This window comes from Mya arenaria, chromosome 3 (genome assembly GCF_026914265.1).
Source record: "Mya arenaria isolate MELC-2E11 chromosome 3, ASM2691426v1".
NCBI lineage: Eukaryota > Metazoa > Mollusca > Bivalvia > Myida > Myidae > Mya > Mya arenaria.
The window spans coordinates 42,027,206-42,054,093 of NC_069124.1; the positions used below are offsets into that span (position 1 = coordinate 42,027,206).

Below are 26,888 nucleotides of genomic sequence, written 5' to 3' on the forward strand. Positions count from 1 at the left end.
GGAGGTTATCATCCCATTTAAAGGGAGGTAATTTAGATAAATATCACTCAATATTCCCAGAACATGTTCCTTATCTTTCAGAGTCCTCTGACACTCCTGGGAATTTCAAATAAAATATCCCTGCTGAGATACATTGCATTCATAACTATTAGTTCATTTCAGAAATGAATCCTTTTCCATATGTTGGATCTTGTTAACTCCCTTACATTGTTATGTTTTCCTGTTTCACAAGGGAGGTAATTTAAGAATTAATTACTGTCTTCTTATTACCAGTGGTTGAAGTTAACACAAGCCTGCAAGCTCAAATTTGCTGTTTAGCAATAGTTTATTTAAGAATTCGGGCTTTTCATCCAATTTAAGTCTAATTTCGATGACTGAATTACATGTTTACATTTACTTTCACTTTACTTTTCCATTGTCAAATTCACTTGTAGTATATTATCCATTCTCTAACAAACCTTTTCGGTACATTGTCCCTCCATATCCCTTACCCTCCATATGAAATCATTATTTTATACGTAATGAAGCACTGTCATAAAGCTTGCTCAAACTGATATCTTTCCATATTGAAATTAAACATGGTAACTTATTGCATTCCGAAGAAGGATACTGTTTAATGCCAACATCCATTTTTTTTAAATCCATAAATCCTCGCCAAAATTAACATTCACAGTTTTCGACGCACAGATAATATAACGGATAATCTCGACATTTTAAGAAACTTAATAAATTTCAGTCATTTATCAAAATCAAGACACATCTGTATACCACTATTTCATCCATTTTAGTCATTCAACTAATTGCCAACAAATAAAAGCCATCAAAATTTTTGATAAATATCTCATGAAATAAATCAAATTTGAATTAACCAACATTTATCACAACTATCTCTTATACAGTATGTAATTTATCACAGCAATGCCTCTTACCGAATTTTCTTGCAAAGTCCATATATTTTGACATTTTAAATCTTATTTGAGCAAAAAAGCCATCGTTTTTCTCATCTGTCATAATTTATATCCAATATATTAATATCATCCTGAGGTGCTTCGCAGACAACTTTAAAAAACCCTATATGAATGAAGGACAAAATCGTAAAACAATCAAATCAAATTGATCCTAATCAATGACGCGGTGATTAAGATCATTTTATTAATATGTAACCTTTATGCTATCATGAATTTAAATGCTGTATCGATATCAAAATGCTCATTGCCTACAATGATAAATGACTAAGGAAATTTTTCAGACTTAGTTAGCTGTAGCCTAGTTAGAATAGTGTAGAATTTTAGTATGTACAAAATTGAAAACAAAAAACGTTAAAAAAAAATGAAAATTTTGTTTTTTAATAAATATAATTATTCAAAGCAATTATGACAATTAAAGTCTTTAGTAATTAGCTTAAGTATTGTTGTTTTAATTATTATTATGTTAATATTATATTGAAAGAATTTATTTTTATTGTTTCTTTCTCGTCTTTACTGAAAAGGGTATTCGAAATAAATCTGAAAGTGTCCGTTAAATTAACCAAATGAAAATTAACTTTGCATTGAACACCACATTTGGGAAAAAATATTACAACGCAGTCAAATGAAATTTTAAGGATGAAACTGAAATGATTCCTGCAATTCTTGTTTCACCTTAACATTTGAATTCCAAAAGCAAACAGCTAGAACGGAACAAACAGAACAGATTACAAATCAGAAAATTTATTTAGACTTGTACAATATATACAAGTCATCATCTTTGTAACGAACGTAAACACATCCTGGACCAATCAATTGGCATTAGAATCGCCTGTTGCATTAAAGATGATTCGAAACATTGTTAACCTTTCCACAAAGATATTTTTCCCATAAACTCACAGATTTGTGCTAATCCTTGATTAATCCACAGGCAATTAAACGGAAACTGAGTTTGCATTTTCCATGAAATACAAAAGCTCCAGTAAATTCAGCATATAATCTTTAGAATATTATTCAAAATAAATGCTGTAAACATGCGTATCCACCTTTCTTTTTACTTTCCATTAAAATACAGGTTTAGCATAATATCAGCCATTAAAGGCCACAAACAATAATTAATTTGTTTGATGTTACGGGACACTGAGTCATTAATATACCCAAATCTTGGAAGTTGTTAAGCAGCTTATACAGACTTGTCTATTTTTCTTCGTTTCTCCAGTAAAAAATGTCATTGGAATACCAGTGAAATACCATTACATTCCAGTGTTAAATATAACAATGGTATTCAAGTGGAATACCACATAATACCAGTGGAATACCACTGCATTTCAGTAGTCAACATAAATACACTGGTATTTCAGTGAAATACCACATATGTAACCAGTGGAATATCACTGCATTTCAGTGGTAAACATAAACACACTGGTATTCCAGTGAAATACCACACAATACAAGTGGAATACCACTGCATTTCAGTGGCAAACATAAATACACTGGTATTCCAGTGAAATACCACACAATATTTTAAGAATACCACTGAAGTCCAGTGGTTAACATAATAACACTGGTATTCCAGTGAAATACCACTGCATTATAATGGTAAACATAATTACATTGGTATTCCAGTGGAATACCACATGATACCAGTGGAATACCACTGCATTTCAGTGGTGAACATAGATACACTGGTATTTCAGTGGAAAACACATAAAACCAGTGAAATACCACTGCATTTCAGTTGTTAACATTAATACACTGGTATTCCAGTGAAATACCACATAATATCAGTGAAATACAATTGCATTTCAGTGGTAAACATAAATACATTGGTATTCCAGTGAAATTATTATACCATATAATACCAGTGAAAAACCATTGCATTTCAGTGGTAAACATAAATACACACTTAGATAACCAATAATCACTAGTGGTAATATCCCAGGTCACATATTCATTCTAGTGGTATACCACTGGATTTCCACTTACTGTGGACGTGGTGACAATTATATAGAGGTTGGAAATTTAAGGCAAATTTGAAGAAGACCTATTTTTATCCAAAGGAAATTGCAATATTTCAGATTCATGGGTTCAAGAAAGTAAAAAAAACAACAACACAAAACCTTGTAACCTACCTACTCGCACCTAAAAATGAGGGTAATTGCCTACAGTTCATGAAACAAACTATTTATCAACTGTGGTCTTCATATCTTTTGTATAATTGTTTAGAATCTTCAGTAAAAAATGAGAAAAAATATATCATTAAATATTCAAAGGACAAACAGACCTATGCTTAGAATAACAATTAAGACGCTGCAGTAATTATTTCAAAACATGTTCTTCAGTTGATTCTTTTGAAATAACACGTTCTTCAATTGAATCCACTGAAATAAAAATTAATATCCTATTATTTTTCACACAGTATTAATGTTAGGTCCTAAAAGGGACTACTGCTCATGGTTGTTAAAAATGCACTTTTAACGGAAAAAAACAAAAATGAAAAAAAGTGTGGCAAATCGTGAGGAGTGTAAAAACACTATAAAAAACAACAACAGGACCCTTCAACTAATGTTGATATTCGCTCAAATATTGTCTTTGATTTAATGCCACAATTTTGAATAACATTAATGATGCAATTCTGCAATTATTGTAGAGTGATATTGATTGACTGATATTATATTACGTTATGTTTCCAATGTATTCAATAAAGGTAAAAATATACATCAGATATTGTTTAAGTCTTTGTGGCCGAGTGGTGAAGGTGTCAATTTCCTAATTTTTATGCGGACCCCATAACGACCAGATTGATTTAGCTTTATTTGTATTTTATCCTGCCAATTCAGTAAAATAATTGTTAAATAAGTGTTTTCAGATGCATTCTGATCAGTCCAATTAAAAATCATCAGCCAGCTAGCTAGTCCCTTTAAACTATGGTTAAGTTAAGGAAAATGAATTAGTTTCAAATATAATTAGTCTAAAATATATTTCATATATTTTAAAATATCATAAAAAATGGCCCATGGACGTCCATTTTCGAAACTTTTACAAAAAACATCACCATGCATGTGCAAGTCCAAATTGTTATATAAAAAGTAATAAAATCCATAACACTGCATTAGGCATTATCTTTCACAAACATTTGTTTCTCATTTAAATCATTGATAAAAAACACAAGCCCAACAGATATTATTTTATACAAACAAGGTGTTCTCTATTTGAGAGCAATTTAAATATCCATAATAAAACATCAGACAACTTGAAAACAATGGGCCCATCAATAGAAAATCTTAAATCTTTACAAGAGGGTGGAAGGAGATATTTGCACAGGGAAAGTTATTGTTTGAATCAATATATTGAAAGATGATAGGGAATTGTGAGAGCACAGGTTTGATAAATATCACATACTTATAGGGAAAGCGCACCATAAGCAGATCAGTTGACCATGCTCCTCCAATTTATTTTCAGTCGGTATAGGAGTATTATAAGCTCTTGAGCTACCGTATTTTAGCCAGAGTTATGGGACTTGTATGTCATAAACCCAAGTTTCATCATAAAGTATTTTCTTAGGCAGATTTGCAAGTCAAAATAATTAATTACCAGTTTATAAACATGTTTATGAAGTTTCATGTAAATGCCATTTTTAGATTATCATTTTCATTGGTGAAAATTTGAAAAACACTGAAAAACGAGGGGTATTATCACTTAACGGAAGTGCCAAATAAAAAGAAACAAGAGCTGTCACAGCATGTGACGAATGCCCCCGAATGTGACATTGACCTACGAACAAGGTCAGTACATGAAAAGTTGATCTTGCCTTTAAGTGTCAAATACATATGGCAAGTTATTTTAAATTGCCTCTGAACATAAACTAGAAATGTGTCCATAGGACACGGATACCCCCACTTCGGTTTTTTGTCACAGAAAATAAGCCATAATGATTTTTGAAGTATTTTTGGCAAAAAAGGGCCGTAACTCCTAAATGACTAAAGCGATTTCCATGACTATCGAACTTGATCAAGATATTATGGTCACAAACATGTGTTTAAAGTTTGGTGAGGATTGGACAAACAGTTTTCAAGAATTAGATCGGAAACAATCTTCGGGACGTATTTTTCAAGTCTTTTTTTGCAAATAAAGGGCCGTAACTCCTAAATGACAAAAGCGATTTCCATGGCTATCGAACTTGATCAAGATATTATGGTCACAATCATGTATGTAAAGTTTGGTGAGGATTGGACACATACTTTTCAAGAATTAGATTGGAAACATATATTTTTGAAGTATTTTTGGCAAAAAAGGGCCGTAACTCCTAAATGACTAAAGCGATTTCCATGACTATCGAACTTGATCAAGATATTATGGTCACAAACATGTGTTTAAAGTTTGGTGAGGATTGGACAAACGGTTTTCAAGAATTAGATCGGAAACAATCTTCGGGACGTACGTACGTACGTACGTACGTACAGACGTACGGACAGACGTACGTACGGACAAGGGCAACCCTATATGCCGCCACTTTGTGGGGGCATAAAAATACCACCCATACTTGACAACCTACACTGTTATGTCCTTATATTCAGAATTCCCTTGTGAATAAACACTGTATCTTTCACCTTAGAGGAAGGGACATGGGTCTTGCACAAGACACGTCGTCTTTGTATGTGGAACACATGTGGCAAGTGATTTTAAAATCTGTCCATACAAGGGAAAGTTACAGCCCGGACACGAAAACCTATACTCTATGTCCTTATATGCAGCACTCCATTGTGAATAAACACTAAGTGTGACCTTGACTTTAGAGGTAGGGACACAGGTCTTGCACGCGACACGTCGTCTTGGTATGTTGAACACATGTGGCAAGTTATTTTAAAATCTGTCCATACAAGAGAAAGTTACAGCCCGGACACGACAACCTATACTCTATGTCCTTATATGCAGCACTCCATTGTGAATAAACACTAAGTGTGACCTTGACCTTTGAGGTAAGGACACGGGTCTTGCACGCGACACGTCGTCTTAGTATGTGGAACACATGTGGCAAGTTATTTTAAAATCTGTCCATACAAGGGAAAGTGCCAGCCCGGACACGACAACCTATACTCTATGTCCTTATATGCAGCACTCCATTGTGAATAAACACTAAGTGTGACCTTGACCTTTGAGGTAGGGACACGGGTCTTGCACGCGACACGTCGTCTTGGTATGTGGTACACATGTGGCAAGTTATTTTAAAATCTGTCCATACAAGAGAAAGTTACAGCCCGGACACGACAACCTATACTCTATATCCTTATATGCAGCACTCCATTGTGAATAAACACTAAGTGTGACCTTGGCCTTTGAGGTAGCGACACGAGTCTTGCACGCCACACGTCGTCTTGGTATGTGGAACACATTGTGGCAAGTTATTTTAAAATCTGTCCATACAAGGGAAAGTTACAGAGCCGGACGGACGGACGGACGGTGGGATTTTAATATGCCCACCTTCGGGGGCATAAAAACATTGAGCAGACTTATATTCCAAAAAACTGTATACAATATTTAAATACAGAAAACTTTCACCAATGCATTATTTTGTTGGTGGATTAAGTCTAAAGCTTTTGCATGACAATGCATTCCTGACACCAGCATCAAGGTTTATATATGCCTCAATTATTGCCCTTAAAAACAGACCGCAGCTAATAAATGTAAATGTAGTCAGGTCATGTGGTGAAAAAATTGTTTATTATGGGTGAGTTTTTTGAAATTTGTTATACTTGTAAAACAAGTGATTGTTATTAAGGACCCACACAGGATCCATCCAATATGGCCACCAAAATCCAAGATGGCCACCTTTACCCTAAATATTTGAATATATTTATGTGTAACCTTGACTGCGTTACCTGAATGAATGCCTTTTTTAAAAGCATCTTGAAAACATATTTTTTAAAAACTGTCTGACTCATACAAATGTAGATCGAAATCAGAAGTAGCGAAAAGCATTACAATGGACAATTCGACAACCATTTTTACCCCATTATTGTAAATTACTTGCAAAGAACTGTTATTCTAAAAATAATCAAGACTGTTTTATACTATAGTTCTCATTAATTTGTTTTCAATGTTTTTTTCTCTGTTCTATCCAAATTGTGAAATTGTAAAAAATGCATTCATGACAAATATCTTAATCTGCTATGAATAAACTTCAGTGTATAAAAATGAATACAAATTGACTTTCAAAAGCTGTATAATAGCACCACCTGTGAAATCTAGTTGTATAATATTATGCCACTTAAAACGCTGTAATTAAAAGCTTAAAATCAAAGGTTTAAGCAAACACTAAAATCCACAAAATATTCCAGCATATATCTTAAATGTGTAAATCCATTACTTAAATCACTCCATTGTTATTCAATTTCATCAATTTATATCACTGGACTTTCATAATTAGACAATAAAGTTTGCAATAAGATTTTCATTCGTTTTTCATTACTTATGGCATATTATCCTGTTTACTGTATTGATGCAAATAATTGACGTCTTTTCAAAAATCCATGTTTTCTTGAAAGACATGCACTTAACAATGTCTTGATAAAATCAATTTGACTTGCGATAAATAAATTGAAAACTTCTGCAAATTTGTACAGTGAATATTCCCATGTTTAATAGAAAATGAGATTTTGATTATGACAAATGTATAACAATTCATTTTTTAGTTTACACACATATTACCGTAAATAGGTCAATAAGGGTTTAATTCCAAAATTATCAAAAGATTAAACTGAAATAAATTTCAGGCCAATTTTTTTTTTATTTGTTTCCTGTATTTTTTGGTATAGTAAATCACTGTTTATAGAAGGGCATTAGCATAAATAGGATGCAGGGTAAAAAATAAGAAGAAAAGCGGGGAAAAAACAACATCTGAAAACATAGATCAGACGCAGTGAAAAAAGTCAAAATCGGCAGCCACTAATATTGTTTGTTTATAGTTACGATATTTTTTTGGATCGTGATTATTGCAATGGTTATTGTAAATCATACTATATTAAACAGCGAAGCAAATATGTTTTTTTTATACTTGTACATTTCATAGAACAATTAACATGATCACGAAATTTATTCAAAATAAAATAGGTACAGCACAATAAAAGTAACAATGGCAAGTCAATATTTCAAAGCATTGTTATGTAAATAATAAAAAAAAAAAAATTATTCTGTCATTCTGCTGTCCCTGTCCACAAAGCACTCATATATTACTTCGTTTATAATGTATCAGAAATGTTAACCTTTCAGAAATGATTCTCAACACATGAACACCTTCAGCTATAATGTATTATAACATGTGGCATAGTGCGAACAAACAACCCTACCATCGCAACAGTTTGTACTATCTTTTCACATATTTATAACAGCATTGACAGTGCACAGTTTTCATATGCGACTTCACAGTATACATGACTGTTTATTTATTATTATTTTAATACAGAACCATAATATATCAAATCTATCGTACAATATCGAAACTTAAAAATAATGATTTTTTTTTTTTAATAACTCATGGAACTCACTATATCCCGATTTTTCCACTGCTGATTTAATTTATAGAATTCAGTTAAGGCGATGTGAGTTACATCCCTTTGAAATTAAAAAGTAAACAATTTCATAATTCCAAATATTATTCTGAAGATCCCAAATCAGCCTGAAATGAACTTTGAAAAAATTGTCATAATTAAGCCAGCTAATACTACAGATAAGATACAGGCATTTTTTTTTCATGGTAATTCCAAAGGGAAAAAGTGTGTCCTATACACAGTGATTTCCAGTACACTTTCGTTATACATCTTGAGCACTCAATGAGTTTTGCATTGGCAGAAATAATTTATTTGCGTTATTAGTGTCAATCTTTGGCCATTCATATTTACAATCAGTAGAAGACTAATGTAGCCATGTTGGCATATGATCAAACCCGAAACAGAAATGTTCGTTACTAAGCAACAAGTTTGGAAACAACTAAAATATCATTATCAGATCAGGCTAATGTTGCACCAAAGCTAAATAAATTAATGGGCAGAAATGTTTTTTAGTCAGCAGTAAAAATTACGGTCCGGCAAGTTACAGGAAAAACACATGTTTTTATTTCAGCCTTATTTAAAATCTATCCTTTACGATTCACAAATTAAGGTCAAAATTGGCCTAAAATACTTCTGTATGACTTAATGGCCATTTACGATTGACTTAATAATAGCTTAAATAAAAGAAATAAGGTTAATAATCACCTATTATGGCATTCAGGTGTATATTTTTATATTGAAGCCCGATTTATTTATAATCAATGAAAAGTAAGTAATATCAAATCAAATATTTTCTGTAAATCTTTGAATAGTAGAAACTCTGAGCAAGAAACAAGAGACAGAATTTAAGATATTAAGGTGACCCCATGCCACTCCAGTTTATTTGATCATAGACCTTCCAAACAACTATTCAAGACTAAAAGATGCACTCTTACTCCCAAATAAGCAGTACCATACTTAATACAATCGTTTAAATTCACCAAAAATGATGAATTGATATCGAAAACATTATGGTTCATATAAAGGATACTGTGTTTAATTTGACTGAAAGGTGCAGAAAACATGGTATATCTGCCTTAAGAGACAAAAGTTGATCACTGTAAATCTTTAAGGACCCACCAGTCATTTAATATTTGTGTTTTTTTAGCTACAAAATACACAATTACAATCTCGTTATCCATAATTAATATTTTCCATGAATACATTTAGTAAGAAGTAAAAGGTTTATCACTCAAAATTTATGCTTATTATACAATCATGTGCATGTATTGATTTTAAATACGAGGGTCGCTTTAAGCCAAACACAGTCAGCAATTAGGTAAAAGTATGATTTATAGTTTGATATACCTAATTTGAAAGAATAGTATTATATTTACTATCAGATTTATGTTTTGGAACACCCAAAATGTGCACTTACTTCCTGATTCTGTTCTCGGCTAACAAAGATTTACCTTGAAAGTTGATAAATCATACTCTACAAAATAAAAATGAACTTCTATGGAGGATCTGAACACAGCTTAACTCGACTTACCTTGAAGTCTTGATATTATGAAACAGCATGCCATATAAGGACCCTCCGATATCTCCCGTACAATTTTATTTACTGAGTCAGAACCCTTGCTATACAAACATGCAATTACCAGACCTCAAACAGGTTGATATTCTAGGTGGATACCTCATACCTCCAACCATAGAGGTTCTGGGTTCAATCCTCTAAGACATTGTTTTAAATGCCTTTATAATTGACATGAAGACTAATATCTATTCAGATTTAAGCTAGATTTTGAGATTTCAGCACCTATTACTGCATGAACCTCATACATACTTTAAATTTATATAGCAGGGTTTAAGCTAAAGAATCATTTAGTCATGGCAAGGGTGCTGAGCCCTGTCCTTTTTTGGAAGCACCCTTCTGGGCTAATGGAGGCAAGCATGGGTGTCCTTCTGCCTTCATAGAATTCAATGTTGAAGACTAAAACATTTCTTTTTGATTTGATACAAATATGAAGATTTGGCTGTTGAGACTTAATTTTACTTCAATTAAACACAATTCCTTACATTTTGTGTCAAATTCGTGATGCTGAAAGTCTTAACAGCTGGATGCGTTTTTAATGTGCTCTTGTCTCCTTAAGGACCCTGTCAATTTTGCCGCACCACCCTGTTCTTGTTAATACCTGACTCAAACCCTAATATAGTCTGAACACGTTCGCTCAATATCGCTTGGCTCGATTTCCTCGTTGGCTCAACCTGGATGTCAAGGACAGATTTTGTTTCACTCTTTGTAAGCATGCCTACTTGGCTTCATTTTTCACGAGGCTCGAAGTATTCTGGCAGGTCCCTGGGATATCGAGCAAATGGGATTCAACTGTATATATAGTATACAGTCAAAATATAAAATGTTAAACATGGCTGGTATAAACTCTTACCTTGAAATATCGTTATAGCTCAGGAAGAGTCGTTGAAGACTAGGTAGAGTATCCACTTCCTCTACGGTTCGTATTTTGTTCCGTCGCAAGTTTAACTCTGCGAGAGCGTCCATGCCTTTCAGTCCGTTCACATATGAGATGGCATTTCCTGCCAGATTTAACACTCGCAACTCCGTCAAGTGGTTAAGGTTCTCGATACATGCAATCTGAAATTAGACTCAAATATATGATACTTGTATTTAAAATGAAAGTGTTAGGAAAGTAAATCACAGTTCTAATGTAAATATATATCTTTGAGGGGTATAGTTTGACTAAAAATGGTGTGAAGGCCAACATGCCCACTTTTTCAGTTTAAATATTGGAGATGCATGCAAAAAACAGTGATTAATAGCTTAATAGAAATGATAAAACAGTAATGTGAAATTGTAGAATTATTTATCAAGGTATTTTAATGAATCATTGTTTCTTGTTTGGTGACACACCAGCTACTCATGGTGAACATTTGTGCAAAGTTAATTTAAAATCACCCACACATAGCCAAGACAAATCCACGGAGAGTCTACATGTAATTTTGACCAATGACACTAAAGTGTGACCCTGACCTTTCGACCTACTGACATGAGTCTTGCAGGTAAAATGCCAGAGTCTCATGTGAACATTTTGTTCAAGGTCATTTTAAAATCGTCTAAACAAGCAAAAATTCTTGTGTGACCTTGATCTTTAAACCTTCTGACATGAATCTTGCACGCGACATGCCAACTTCTTATGATGAGCATTTGTACCAAATAACCAGCCTATTGTCGTTTTCCAAGTTGATACCAGTTAACCAGTTTATAACTAGGTTTACTTTGTTAAAATAAACATTCAGTTGTTATAATGGTTTAAACATATTTATGTTCTTTAAAGCTGAATAACTTATTTTATTCAAGTTACATTTCTGACAGGAGTTGTGTTTCTTAATAATTTCATAACACCTCATGGGTTGAGGTGTATATTTAGCTATTTACAATGAAAGAGTTGTCTTTCTTAACAACTTCATGTGTTGAGGTGTATATTTCACTATTTACAATGAAAGAGTTGTCTTTCTTACATTCTTGATTTATAACGACAACTATAAAATACCTGATTGCCATGAAGATCAAGGACATCCAGCTTGACTAGAGATTCCAGGTTCTCTATCCTCTGTAGCCTGCAGCAGTCAGTACAATTAAGACATTTTAAGTAAGACAATTTTAAAAGGAGGCCGCTCTTTTTTGGGATCTTCATTGGTTGCAATTTACTTCCGTTGAATGACTGGCTTATTTGCCCATGCATTTTCATTTTTTGGTTTATCATTCGAATTCCTTTTTGCACATCAACTACAATTTCAATCTCATGGCATCATGATTTATTTGATAATGAAACAAATCATTAAAACAGCTAGCAAATATAATTTATTAAGGAACATAAGAGAGCTGCTGAGTAAACACCATGCAATGCTAGTCTTTTTTTCTGTCCGACAAGGGGCATAATTTGACAATTATTAAAGCAAATGTTATGGGCCTTGTTTGACATATTTGTATCATGTAAACCAGTTTCCTTTGAATACCTTAAACAGTTTCTGAGATACGGCCAAGGTTAAAAAAAATTGCATGACAACGCCAACAATGACAACAAGGCTATCACAATACTAGAAAAAAATCTTCAAAAAATAGATACTAAAAAAAAATATCGTTGGGGAAACACCAACAATGCCGAGCCCGCCACTGAATGGAAATGATAAAACAGTTATGTGAGAGGTTGTTGAATTAATTATCAGAGTTGTTTGAATGAATATGTTTGAAAAATAAAAATCTTTGAAAAATAGATAAAGGTAATAAAACATAAACCTCACAGTTTAACTGTCATACGCATAATACTTTGTTAACACTAAAAATGTCCTTTTTCCACCAGACACAGTTTTACAATCCTTGCCACTATTATGCATTTTGCTTATAACTTGTATGCTTTAAAGTCAATCTCATGTAGCATTTAGTGAAGGAGTCTGCATACCTGTTTTTGCCCAGCATGAGAACCCTCAGTGACCGCAGCGAACTGAGGCCGGATATTTCCTCTATCTGGTTATCATAGAGGTCTAGGAAGATGAGTCTTTTCAGTGCTGCAAGATGCTGGATCTTCTGTATGCCATTGTGCTGGTAATTGAGAAGGCGGAGTTGTTCTTCCCCTTCTAGAATAGGGCACACCGTCAACTTCCGCCTATAGATAAAAAAAAATAGTACTTTTATTACATGCAAGCAGAAGTATATGTCATTTTAGCGCTGCGAGGAGCTACATCATCCGTATGCTGTTGTGCTGGTAATTCAAAAAGCAAAGTTGCTCTTTTCATTCCAGAATGGGAAACAATGTCATTCCTTTAAATATTATCAACAGATAGTTTCTGTTATACATATGTGATGTGTATTTTTGTAATTTAACTTTGATAACAGAAAGTTTTTTTTAATTAAAACTTGTTCTAGATGAAAGTACACTGTCCTAGATTTTCATAATTGCAATGATTAAAGAACCTTTAAATAAACAACTTAATATTAAATAGTAATGATAAGTAAAACATGAATCGAATATAATTGAATCGACATATGTTTGATATCGGAATCAAATCAAATCAAGTTTTAATTAATCCTTGCAGCTCTTATAATGAGGCAGTTTTTGAGTTTGAAAAATAAGGCATCTTTTTTAGTTTTTTGTTTTATTTTGTTTAACAAACGTGCATAAGATTTTTCAAAATTCTAACAAAACTATCAAAATAAACTTGGGAAAAAATTGACTTAGCGCTTTGTTCAATTCAGCTGTTGAGAATTAGCACTCCTTGAAAATACATAAAAAATATGATATTATAATTAACATGTAAGAATGGTACCCTTAAAGCTTAGTAGTAGAAAAAAGTTAGAGTTACCTGTCCAGGTTGAGTCTGTCGGGATTGGAAGACCGTTCTTCGGGTGTTCTGTAGACCACAGGGATCCCTGGTGCCGATGGGCTTTCCGCAAATATAACCCGGTCCCCTGAAACATACAACAGTCATGGCTTAATGGATTGCTCATGCTACTGTGGGTGTCCCTGCTTTTAAGAAGAGAATTTTATTTTTCTTAGCCTTACAAAAAGGTACTTGATATGTACTACTTAACTGATTTTTCATGCAGTAATGGCTGTTCCATAAAGAATCCTTGGAACGACTTTGTGAGAAGGCATATAAAAAAAAAAAAAAAAAATTTTTTATTAGGCAAATGGTTTCTTGACATCTTTCTGTTACCAAAAACTATAAATTATATGTTCTATAAAATCAAACAAATTAAAAAAATATTTCTCCAGGCAATAAAAGGGTTAATAAAGGTTTGAGGCAAAAAAAAACGAAAAAACAAGAGATGTTTGTCAAACATTATGCCCCCCTGAGCGCCATGTTGTCAGGATTATAAGGACAATTGAATGAAATATGCATGGACCGAAATGACAGCTGATTTGTTGCTGTTTTAAGATTATGACCATTAAAGTGTGAGGATAAAGTGTGTTATGACCGTCATGACCTTTGACTCTATGAACTCAAAATCCAGAGTCATCAGCTGGTCACCAGAAACCTAAATGTCAAGTTTGAGGGCCATGGGTGCAGGCATTGTCAAGTTATCACAAGACAAGTTTTTTTCGTTCAAGGTCACTGTGACCTTGACCTTTGACCCGATGACCCCTTAAATCATTAGGGGTCATCTACAAGTCAGATGCAACTCCAAGTCAAGTTTGAAGGCCATGGGTTCAGGCATTGTTGAGTTATCACTCGGACAACCTTTTACCATTCAAGATCACTGTGACCTTGACCTTTGGCTCTATGAATCCTAAAATCAATAAGGGTGATCTACTGGTCAGGCTTAACATCCATGTCAAGTTTAATGATCATAGGTTCAGGCATTGTTGAGATATCAGTGGGGGAAGATTTGTTAACTTTTTTGCGTTAAAGGTTACTGTGACATTGACCTTGGCCTGATGACCCCCAAAGTCGATAAAAGTCATCTACTGGGCAGGCCCAACCTTCATGTCAAGTTTGATGACCATTAGGTCCAAGAATTGTCAAGTTTGCTTTCAAGGTCACTGTGACCTTGACCTTTGACCCCTAAAATCAATAGGGGTCATCTACTGGTCAGGCCCAACCTCCATATCAAGTTTGAGGACCATGGATGCAGGCATTGTTGAGTTATCACTTGGACAACCTTTTATCATTCAAGATCACTGTGACCTTGACCTTTGGCCCAATGACCCCTTAAATCAATAGGGACCATCTTCTGGCCAGGCCCAACCTCCAAGTCAATTTTGAGGGCCATGGGTGCAGGCATTGTCAAGTTATCACTCGGACAACCTTTTATCATTACAGGTCACTGTGACTTTGAACTTTGGCCAGATGACCCCCAAAAACCATAGGGGTCATCTCCTGGTCAGGCCAATTCTCCAAGTCAGGTTTGAGGGCCATGGGTGCAGGCATTGTTGAGTTATCAATCGGACAACCTTTTACCATTCAAGGTCACTGTGACCTTGACCTTTGACCCAATGACCCCCAAAAACAATAGGGGTCATCTACTGGTCAGGCCCAACCTCCAAGTCAAGTTTGAGGGCCATGGGTGCAGGCATTGTTGAGTTATCACTCGAACAACCTTTTACCATTCAAGGTCACTGTGACCTTGACCTTTGACCCATTGAGCCCAAAAAACAACAGGGGTTAGCTACTGGTCAGGCCCAACCTCCAAGTCAAGTTTGAGGGCCATGGGTGCAGGCATTGTCACGTTATCACTCGGACAACCTTTTACCATTCAAGGTCACTGTGACCTTGACCTTTGGCCTGATGACCCCCAAAAACAATAGGGGTCATCTACTAGTCAGGCCCAACCTCCATGTCAAGTTTGAGGGCCATGGGTGCAGGCATTGTTGAGTTATCACTCGGACAAGCTTTAAAATTATTTTACCATTAAAGGTCACTGTGACCTTGACCTTTGACCCGATGACCCCCAAAATCAATAGGGGTCATCTACTGGTCAGGCCCAACCTTCATGTGAAGTTTGATGACCATACGTCAAGGAATTGTTCAGTTATCACTCGGACAAGCTTTGGTCTACCGACCGACATACCGACATGCCTGTGCAAAGCAATATACCCCTCTTCTTCGAAGGGGGGCATAAAAATTTCCTTATAAAATATTTTTTACATCACAGTATATCAATCTCTAATATAAAGTTACAAAACCGCTCCAAGGATTAATGACAAAATGCCCTCCTGCAAAGTAACACCTTTACCAAGCCACACTGACTTGTTAGGATACATTCACAATAATGTAAAAAAAAACGCATACATGATAATCAACACCAAGCAAACTGCTACTTTCAATGGCGATAAACTGTGAATGACTAATAATTCCCTAAAACAAAGCCAATCTTAGAAAACTGTGATACAAAATTCATCATGTTTGGAGGACTGTTTAGTAACAGTTACTATATTATCTGCACTGATCTTATTGGGCTTGGTACACTTGTGATCACGTAACCCGGGAGTGAACAATTTCCATCATGAGGTTAGCGACTGATGTTACTGTTTTGTACATCTGTGAAATAATGCATTATATTTTGAGCACCAAAAACATAAACAAAAATCCAAAAATACCACACACAAATTGTACAGTTGAAGTCAATACCTCAGAAACATATAAAGTTATGTAGAGAAGTGAAAAAATAAGAAAAATTATAAGCAAAGGGCAATAACTTTATAAAATACCCTACAAAAAATAACGTTTCTTTGCACGATGCATTTTTCTTAAACACAGTTATGCAATATCTGTATGAAATTTAAAATGATTACCTCAAAAAGGCATTTGGCAGCCCGGTTTATTAACTAGCGGGCTTAATATTTTAATTTCAAGTTCATGAACTCCAATTTAGTTCATGAACTCGATTTGTCCAAATTGTCATTCATGAATAGTTCATGAATAGTTCATCTAATTCTAGACAGGGTAGTGAACACCATAATTTTTATCAATTTACTTAAAGCATGTGGTTACCATACTGATAACATGAAAAATTAAATAATTAAAAATATTTAAAAAAGAAAATCACAAACAATAAAAATAACACAGATCATATAAATAATTATAATAACTATTGTGACAATTTCTTACTGGTCATGTGCGCTAGTCCAGGGGTGGAGTATTTTCCATGCAGCCCTTTATAAGGGCCATGAAATATAGAAAAACTATTCATTGCTTTAAATGTCCTTAAATTAACACTCAAAAATGTATTAACTTTACATCATATTGATCATATTTAATCATCAATATACTTGAATGAAAAAAACATACAAAGCACAATTATGACTTTTGTTATAACATACACACATTCAGATTTCCTTAAGATGCCGAAAATGCTTACATAAGTATATTACATTACCTATCTAATAAACCACACAAAATTATTTTTTTGTTTCTCGGATTTTTGCCTAAAAAACTGGAGCGAGCCAGCAAAATAAACAATCCTCTCATTTCTTTTAGTGTTTAACAGTAGCAGGCAAAGGAAACATATTTTTTACTCATATACTGTTGAACAATCCTCCCCTCCAGGTGCAATTTCAAACTGTGGAATGTCATAATTATTGTTGATTTGGCGTACTTTTATATTATGACGTCATGACTAATGTTGATTTGGCGTACTTTTATATTATTTATGTCATGACTTATGTTGATTTGGCGTACTTAAATATTTTAATGTCATTTCCTATATAACGTCATTCTACATTTGCCATGTAAAGACAAAAAATTTAAAAAGAATTTCTTTGTTAGTATTTTGCAAAAGGCCTTAAAAGACCGCAACGTTGATAATGAGTTATAAAGGATTTGTAAAAACGTAGTTGAAAAAAAATGGCCTCATATAATATAAGTCTAAAAACATTTTTGTGTAATTTGATGAAAAACCATTTTGCAGGAAAGTATTATTTTTAAATATTATTTTTAATTTCTGAAAAATAATATGTGCGATTAAAATCCAACAAACAAGACATGAATTTGATGTGGCCTTATAATTTATACTACAAGATCTGCAAGTTTCACTTATACCTTTTCAAATATGAATGTAAGATTATAAACCTATACAATACATTATTTGAATCAAAAATACCTTCATATTAACAAAGAAGACAATATACCTGTCAGATTATAAATGATGCTCTTTATCATTTTGCTGTATCATATAATCCACGCCATTTCTTCCCGTTAAAACTGATACATATATTGGAGAAAGATCATTAATACTAAAAAACTTATTTCACCGTGAATTGAGTCAACTTGAATCATTGGAATGAAATCTAATTTCAAAGGAAGAAAATCCTTATACTTTTATTAGAGTGCTTTTGGCTTAAATCAAGTGTCTTTCAAATCTTGTTTTCGTAAACCATAAATCATTACATAAATCTTCCTAAATGTAAAATCTGAAAATATTAATCCCAGCTATATAGTCTATTCTTTTACCATTACATATATATATAAATATATAGTTCCTTTTTACAAAGGCTGACTATATCAATACCTACTTCAACTAAAACTAATATATTTTAGCTTAACCAAACATTAATTATAGATCATTATGACATAATCCATTATTGAAAGAATTCGTTTATAATAATAAAAAATATATCTTTTAACTTAAGAAAGCATGGCGATTGCATTCATTTAAAAAGAGTTGAAGGCAATTATAATCTATCAAATATCCTGAGAAATAGCAAAATATTTTAAATCTCAAAGTGAAGATGCCATAATGGATATTCTTGCACGGACATTTCTTTTTAAATAATTTAAAGCAAATTATGGTAAATTTAGACAGAAAGACAACCAAAGGACTGAGTTTTCAACACTAAGTAATCGGAATCCCAGAACAGCACACTCTGCGCATTATAAATAACACCTAGAGGAGTGAGCTTATAGTAATTACCAAACACGGAATCAATCATGTGAGGTTCCATCAGATCATTCAGAGTTAAAAGCTGCAGGAAGAATAATTTCACTCTAATGCGAAGCATGATATAAATGTGAAAATTGTGAGTGACAATTTATTAAAACACTGTGATCAAGTAAACAAATTAGTGAGTCAATTTTGTTATTGGAAGGAATTTTCCCTATGCCTCAGATTTCTTTCTAGCGACAACCCCCCCCCCCCCCCCCCCCAGCACCCACACCATTTCCAACTTATTGTGCAAATTCCCTCAAATCCCCAAGTAAACTTTTGTTGAGTGCATATCGGAACCCCTGTCTGTAACTTGATATCATTTTGGGCCTTCTGAGAACATTAGCTTGCAATATAGGGTGTTATATAGATGCTACGGGTTCTTCGTTACCATGCTTGGCATTATGGCAAGCTTTAGCCGCTATGTTAACAACCTGTATAATATTGCCTCTTTGAATTGCCTAATCCCTAGTCCAAATTATTATTATTTTCTAAATTAGGTGCCACACAGTTACATGGCAACCCTACCTGACTTTTTACGACCCCGATGGTGGGCAAGTTAAGATTTTAAAATGACTTGCCTCATGTGTTCAAGATACCAAACGACGTGTCTCGTGCAAGACCCGTGTCTGTACCTCTAAGGTCAAGGTCACACTTAGGTGTCTATTCACAATGGAATGCTGCATATAAGACCAAAGAGTATAGGTTGTCGTGTCTGGGCAGTAACTTTCTCTTGTATGGACAGATTTTAAAATGACTTGTCACATGTGTTCAACATACCAAGACGACGTGTCGCGTGCAAGACCCGTGTCCCTACCTCTAAGGTCAAGGTCACACCTAGTGTTTATTCACAATGGAATGCTGCATATAAGTACATAGAGTATAGGTTGTCGTGTCCAGGCTGTAACTTTCTCTTGTATAGACAGATTTTAAAATGACTTGCCACAATATGTGTTCAAAATACCAAGACGACGTGTCTCGTGCAAGACCCGTGTCCCTACCTCTTAGTTCAAGGTCAAACATTGTGTGTCATATGCAAGATCCACATGCATACATCAGGTCAGTGTTTGATCTTTAACTTTTCATGTACTGACCTTGTTCACAGGTAAATGTCACATTCAGGGGCATTCGTCACATACTGTGACAGCTCTTGTTAACCTATACTTACGAGAGCCTGAGAGGTAAAATAAGACCCCCTGATAACGTGGCGCTCAGGGTTTTTTCAGCCCTTTCGTGAGAGCCAGATATTGGCAAAAGCAATCTAGTCTATGCTTTTTCCCAGTCACCAGAAAAAGAATCCAAAGAAAAAATGGGAAAAATCATCCAGAACAGGAGTTATACAATTACCGTATTCACTTATATTTTAACAGAACTATATAAACAAACTCAATTGCCTTTTTTTTTAAATTGTAGGGGTTTTATGTGGAAATTATTTAGCATTGTTAAAGAAAAGTTGATGAAAACAATGTTATTTTTCCAAATTCTACATAGGGTCCTTTTTCTTAAAATGGCTGAAAAAATCCCTGGCGCTCATATATAGAGTTGCTACAGGCTACAGGTTCTACGACCTATGCAGGGTATATGAAGAGCCTACCGGTACCAGACTCTTACCCGTACTTGCTTGCCCCACGGGCACAAGACCAGTGGAACTTTGCCCAGAGCTTTGCCCGGAGCTTTTCCCATGGCAGACAAGGAAAGCATTCCTCATTGGTCGTTCTGCGTTTACTATTTTCTCTGTCAACAAAATCTGATGTTAATAACAAGCAAAGCATGTCTATTCAACTTTCACTGAAATTTTCTAAAATATTAATAATTTACACATCTACAAAACAAACTTCTACGAAAATGTGCATCAAACGTAAATAAAAGCAGCAGAAGTATAATTCACCTTTCCAACAAACAAAATAATTAACAACTTATTGACATACCTTTTTAAGTATCACAGTAAAAATCTCAATGTGTATTTAATCATTAATTTAGATATCCTTTTTTCATCATGATAATAAAAATTTCAAATCAGCATGGCAGCATAAAACAAATCCAGTGGTTGGCTGTTATCCGTTGATTTTTTCATAGTTACTTCCCTTTATTATAAAATCACAACTTTTAATGTACAGACAGTTACTTCCCTTAGTTTTAATTTATGTAATTATAATCTTACTTAAAATCAGAATCTCTAAATGTCATTGATATACCTCTTTGTTTATTTGCTTGGAAATTGTGAACAATACTTCTGCAACTTAGACTCCTTGTTAATAATACCTATTGACTACTACAAAACCTAAAACTGTTAGTAGGACAACCATCACCAACCTGGCAAAAACGTGGGTGGTTTAGTCTGTTTGGGGGAGAAAAGTGAGCCCCGTGATGTGCGCCCATCCTCGTCATCGCCCGTGATGAGCTCCACGGGCACGTGCGAGAGATCGTGCACATTTGCCGCTGACACGGGGACGATCTGTTGCTGGGTGCGTTTTGTGCTGCTGCGATAGTGAATGGGGATCTTTTCTGCAAGTAAAGTGTGAGTGTCTAACAATCTCATGCCGTTGTGTGCAAACAATTAAAACACCCAGTCCTATTATAAACTATGCTGAATTAAAAACCCAACCGTGCAAAGAACTAAACTGTCTAAATCGTTAATATTTTCATAAATTCATGCACAATAATAATTAAGTAAAGAGATTTCAATTTCTATCTACAAAAATGATTTATATACATGCATTAGTCTTTAACCATTTTTTTGGTGAATCCTAACAGACCAAGTGGTCAACATGTTAGTAAATTTTAGCATCCTCGTCACTTTGTTTGTTGAGAGATGAGATATAATATTATCTACATAACTATCAAAGCAATTCAAGAATAGTTTACAGAGATTGAAAATAGGTTGAATGACATATAAATTTAACAAAATCATAATACAAGTTTAAAATAAAATTTGTGTTAGTATATATATAAATATATAATTGACATGATTTTATAAATGCTATACTTTAATAGCAAAATGTATTTCTTACCATGAACATTTCGAGTTGGTGATAATTATTTTTAAGTGAAAGTTACACTTGGAAACCATGATCTAGATTCTCATAGGACCCAGCGCTAAATTACAGGTAGTCTATAGTGTGAAGTAACAATAGATTCCTGTCACATGACTGTCCAATTTCGTGACAAGTTTTTTTTGGGGGGGGGGGTCCCTGTGGCCATTTGATCCGCGGAACTCCCAAATCCGCAAACAAATCACATCCCTGATTATTAGTAGTTTTTGACATTGGGCTGAAAATGTAGCCTCTAAATAGTTTACAAGGCTTTTACCGTAAATGACTGGGTATTAGACGCATTTTTTCCCCTCAGATTTCGATGTAAAAAAAATGCCTGCGTATAATACCCAGTAACAAGCTTTTGAACATTTTTCTGAGGTCGATTTCACGCGGAGAGTTTGTTTAGATTTATGTAGAAAGGGATGATTCATTGTATGGTTTTAAAGATAACCATTGCCATTTTCACGAAAAAAATAATTTTTGTCACTGTCAACAAACATGGTGGCCAAGATTGGCAGACGATTTTGACATATTTTCTATGCGTCCTTGAACCCAAAACTTAGATTAAAAGTTTTTTCTCAGATTTTTAACGGATTTTTTTGCCTGCGTCCAATACTCCCTATCCTCTTATATCCAGTCATTTACGGTAAATACTAGGGCCCTGTGACCTAGTTTTTGACCCTAAATGACCCATAATCAAACCTGACAAAGAAATCATCAAAACAACCTAAAAATCCATAATATTTTGGCTGAAAATGTAACCTCTAGAGAGTTATCAAGCCTTTTTCATATTTGGGCTCTGTGACCTTGTTTTTAACACAAGATGACACATATTCGAACTTGACCTAAAAATTATCGAAACAACCTTTCTGACAAATTTCCAGGATATTTGGGCTGGAAATGTTACCTCTAGAGTTTTAACAAGGTATTTCCATGTTTGAGCTCTGTGACCTAGTTTTTGACCCCAGATGACCCATATTCAAACTAATGACTTAAAAATTATTAAAACAACCTTTCTGACAAATTTCCAGGATATTTGGGCTGAAAATGTTACCTCTAGAGTGTTAACAAGGTTTTTCTAAATTTGGGCTCTGTGACCTAGTTTTTGACCCCAGATGACCCATATTCAAACTTGAGCTAGAAATTAACGAAACAACCTTTCTGACAAATTTCAAGGATATTTGGACTGAAAAACTAGCCTCTAGAGTATTAACAAGAATTTTCTATTTTTGGGTCATGTGACCTAGTTTTTCATCCAAGATGACCCATATTCAAACTTGTTCAAGTAACTACTAGGACAAACATACTGACCAAGTTTCGTGACAATTGAGGCAAAAATGTGACCACTGGAGTATTAACAAACAACGTAAGTGTGGACGGACGACGGACATTCATTGATACTAATAGCTCACCCTCAGACTACGGCTAAGGTAAGCTAAAAACATTGCCAATTACCCATAGCATGGTCAACTAGAACCTTTTAACCAATCGGAACACCTTGGCTTACTATAATACCCGATAGACTCACACTCAGATATGTTCTTGGAAATAATACAGGTCTTTAAAAATAGTCCATCATCAGATGGCGCTCATTTGAAAACATGTTGTATGTGTTTATTATGATATAATATACCTGCATGTTCTATAATGGTCAGATTCAAGTTTTTCCAAAGCGCAATTATAAGACATCAATCGAAATCATTCACTTTAGTACATTGTTTACGATATCAAATAGGTTTACTTAGCAAAATGATAATTGAGTTAATTGCTGCATGGCGGGCTCATTACATTTTCTTATATGTTGCGGCCTATTTCTGGAGGTCTATGGAGATGGTAAGTTGTTATGATTGCCTTATACGGGGTTCTATACCATTTCCAAGTACCTGTATTGGGCATGCATCGAACCCATACCACATAAAAAGGTACGTTTCCCTCTGCCATGTGATCATCTCCTAGCCTTGTCACACGTGTCGGGGCTGTGCGCGGTCGTAATGGTAGCTTCTTTAACATCCTTTATCTCTTTTTTTACCTTATATCTTTATCCTAAATCCTAACTCCTTCAGTAAAAACTTAAGCTTAATCATCTGATGTTCACTCAGCTTAATAGTTTGCTCACTTCATTTGTTAAGCAATTCTTATTTCGCACCATCAAAATTAGTTATAACATTTTACTTTTTAATTCTGTCCTTAGTTATAATCTCATTAATATTTTTTCAGGTATATTTTATCACAATATACCGATAAATAAAGAAGTCTCGAAATGTTCTATTTCCAATAATGTCTGACTCAAACTGTTCTATTTTTCGATAATTTTTAACATTTTGGCCACAATTATAAAATAGTCTGGAAATTTTCTATATCCAATAATTGTTTTATCATTTTGCCAACAGATAAAATAGTCCCCAGATGTTCAACTTCTAAAAAAAATCATCAGTTTGCACACAGATAAAATATTGTCCAGGATAATGAGAGTCTTAAAGCATCATTACAAAACAAATCTGATTAAAATAAGATAGCAGGACAGTTGAAAATGAAATATTTTAGCACATTATCACACCCGAGGTTATATTTTATCAAACTACTAGTAAATCTTCAAGTAACAGCAAGATTATCTATAATATCCATGGCGAATCACTATTACACAGTGGTGAGTTAAATTTTAAAACTTTTACTAATTTGCAATTTCATAAATGTTATGATAATTATATATCCAAATGTTTAATTCCGATGTTTCAAAATGAAACGTGCACAAATCATTCATTTCTGTTTCAAATCTTTTAAAACTTGTGTCAAAACATCTTTAAAGATTCTATGCGGCGCTATGAATAATTATGTTTCCCTTTAAAATCCAATCACCGATATCATTAGAACAAATCTAAAGAAATGCACTATTACACAGTAAATTAATCCAATTCAAAAATGAACAAACTTTTCAATTCAGAACTCAAAAGCAACTTTCAGGAGTTTTATACATTTTAGAAAGCTTATCATTAACTTCTTTACCACTTGAAAATTAAACTTTCAGGCCCGATCGTTCATAATCATCATCACCAATTGCATTTATTATAATGTATAACACAACAAGTGAATTACTAAAATTGAGTTTTCTCATAATAATCAGAGACATTGAAAAGGAAATCACAAAAAAAGGAAAGATTTTAACTTGCCAATTAAAAAGCATTAAATTTACCGATAGCGTATTTACATACAAAATTAAACAAATAAGTACGGATACAAAGGCTTTCACAAATGTATGAAAAACAAACTTTAAACAAAAACCTGTATGAAGTGATGTAATTTTAAACAAGATTGGAACATTAGGGGGGCATTTTTCTATGACAATTTTCATAACTTGTTTGGAAAGCAAATAATGTGTACATATGAAATATTGAAAACATGAATTTTAAGTCATACTTAAATGTAAGAAAGTAAAAATATTAAAAACTAGAGATTGCTATTTGAGGCTCTTGAGCAAACTAACATAGGCATCTACTAGGCATGACCAACCAGCATTATAATACCAAGTATGAAGTTTGGGGTACAAATGTAGCTAGTACCGAAGTCAACGTGTTCTTTGGTTATAGAGCGGAAAGAAGAGCGACATTTTGACTGGTGACCAACAAATTGTTTTTCACCTTAACGTCACTGTGACCTTGACCTACTGACCTCAAAATCAAACGGGGTCATTTACTTATCAAAACCAACTAGCAAACCAAGCACGCTTAGTTTCTGGGCCCAAGTGTTCTAATTCAATGGAAATCATTTTTTTCTTCCCTCAATGGCACCTTGACCATTGACCTACTGGCCTGAAAATCAATACGAGTAATCTACTCGATATGACCAACTGGCAATTACCAAGTATAAAGTTACAGAGTTATTGGGCAGAAATGGCTTTTTTACCTCAAGCTAGGTCACTGCAACATAAACCGCGACCTTGACCTTTGACCTACTGATCCAAAAATCCAAAAATCAATAAGGGCCATCAACTAGGCATTCAAACTCATGACCAACTGGCATACCAAGCATAAAGTTCCTTGGTACAAGCATTCATAAATTATTCAGCGAAATGTTTTTTTGACACCAAGGTCACAGCGACTGTGACCTTTGACCTACTGATTCCAAAATCTATTGGGGTCATCTACTAGACATGACTAATTGGAAAATCAAAAAAGGTTCCAAGGTGAAGCTGTCATTAGTTATTGAGCAGAAACTGTTTTTTTTTCACCTCAAGGCCACCGCGACCTTGATCTTTGACCTTCTGGTACTAAAAGCTATAGGGATCATCAACTAGTCATGACTGACTGGCATACCAAGTTCCTTGGTTGAAGCATTCTTTAGTTATTAAACAGGAAACTGTTTTTTCATATCATGGTCACCTTGACCGTGATATTTTGACCTACTGTTCCCAAAATCAATAGGGATCATCAATTAGCCATGACCAATAGGCATAGCAAGTATTATAAGTTCATGGATGCAAGCATTCTTTAGTTATTGGGCAGAAACCATTTCAGCTTTAGATCACTGCTGACATACTGTTTTCACCTGAAGGTCACCAGACCTTGTCCTTTGATGAACCGATCTCAAAATTAAGAGGGGTCATTTACTGGTCATGACCAATTTCCATACCCAGTTTGAAGTTCCTGGACCCAAAGGATCCTTAGTAATTGAGCGGAAACTATTTTTCACCTTAAAATGACTGACCGACCGACCAACCGACCAAATACCACAAAAAATTCCAAACATTTATATATATATATAAAATTACTTGTTCAGTACTTTTTTGCCGACAGTCCGACCATCTGACCGACCGACTGACTGACCAAATACCACAAAAAAAATCCAAACATTTTTATATATATATATAAAATAGCTTGTTCAGTTCTTTTTTGCCAACCTTCCCCCAGAATACATTTTATTATTT

At 34.1% G+C, this 26,888-nt stretch overlaps 1 protein-coding gene across 8 annotated transcripts in view; it reads right to left on the reverse strand.

Moving 5' to 3' along the window:
• The window catches only part of LOC128228286 (leucine-rich repeat-containing protein 49-like), a 70,282-nt gene that overhangs the window by 32,821 nt on the left and 10,573 nt on the right, over window positions 1-26,888 (reverse strand). For 5 of the 8 annotated variants that reach the window (XM_052939506.1, XM_052939504.1, XM_052939502.1 and 2 more), the window contains 5 exons: window positions 21,246-21,437; window positions 13,871-13,976; window positions 12,970-13,173; window positions 12,061-12,127; window positions 10,939-11,144 (listed from right to left, as the gene is read on the reverse strand). In XM_052939506.1, coding sequence (XP_052795466.1) covers window positions 10,939-11,144; window positions 12,061-12,127; window positions 12,970-13,173; window positions 13,871-13,976; window positions 21,246-21,437 — 775 coding nt within the window. Of the gene's footprint in view, window positions 1-10,938; window positions 11,145-12,060; window positions 12,128-12,969; window positions 13,174-13,870; window positions 13,977-21,245; window positions 21,438-23,850; window positions 24,267-26,888 lie in introns of those variants that run through there. The other 3 variants (XM_052939503.1, XM_052939510.1, XM_052939509.1) reach the window with 3 other exon arrangements.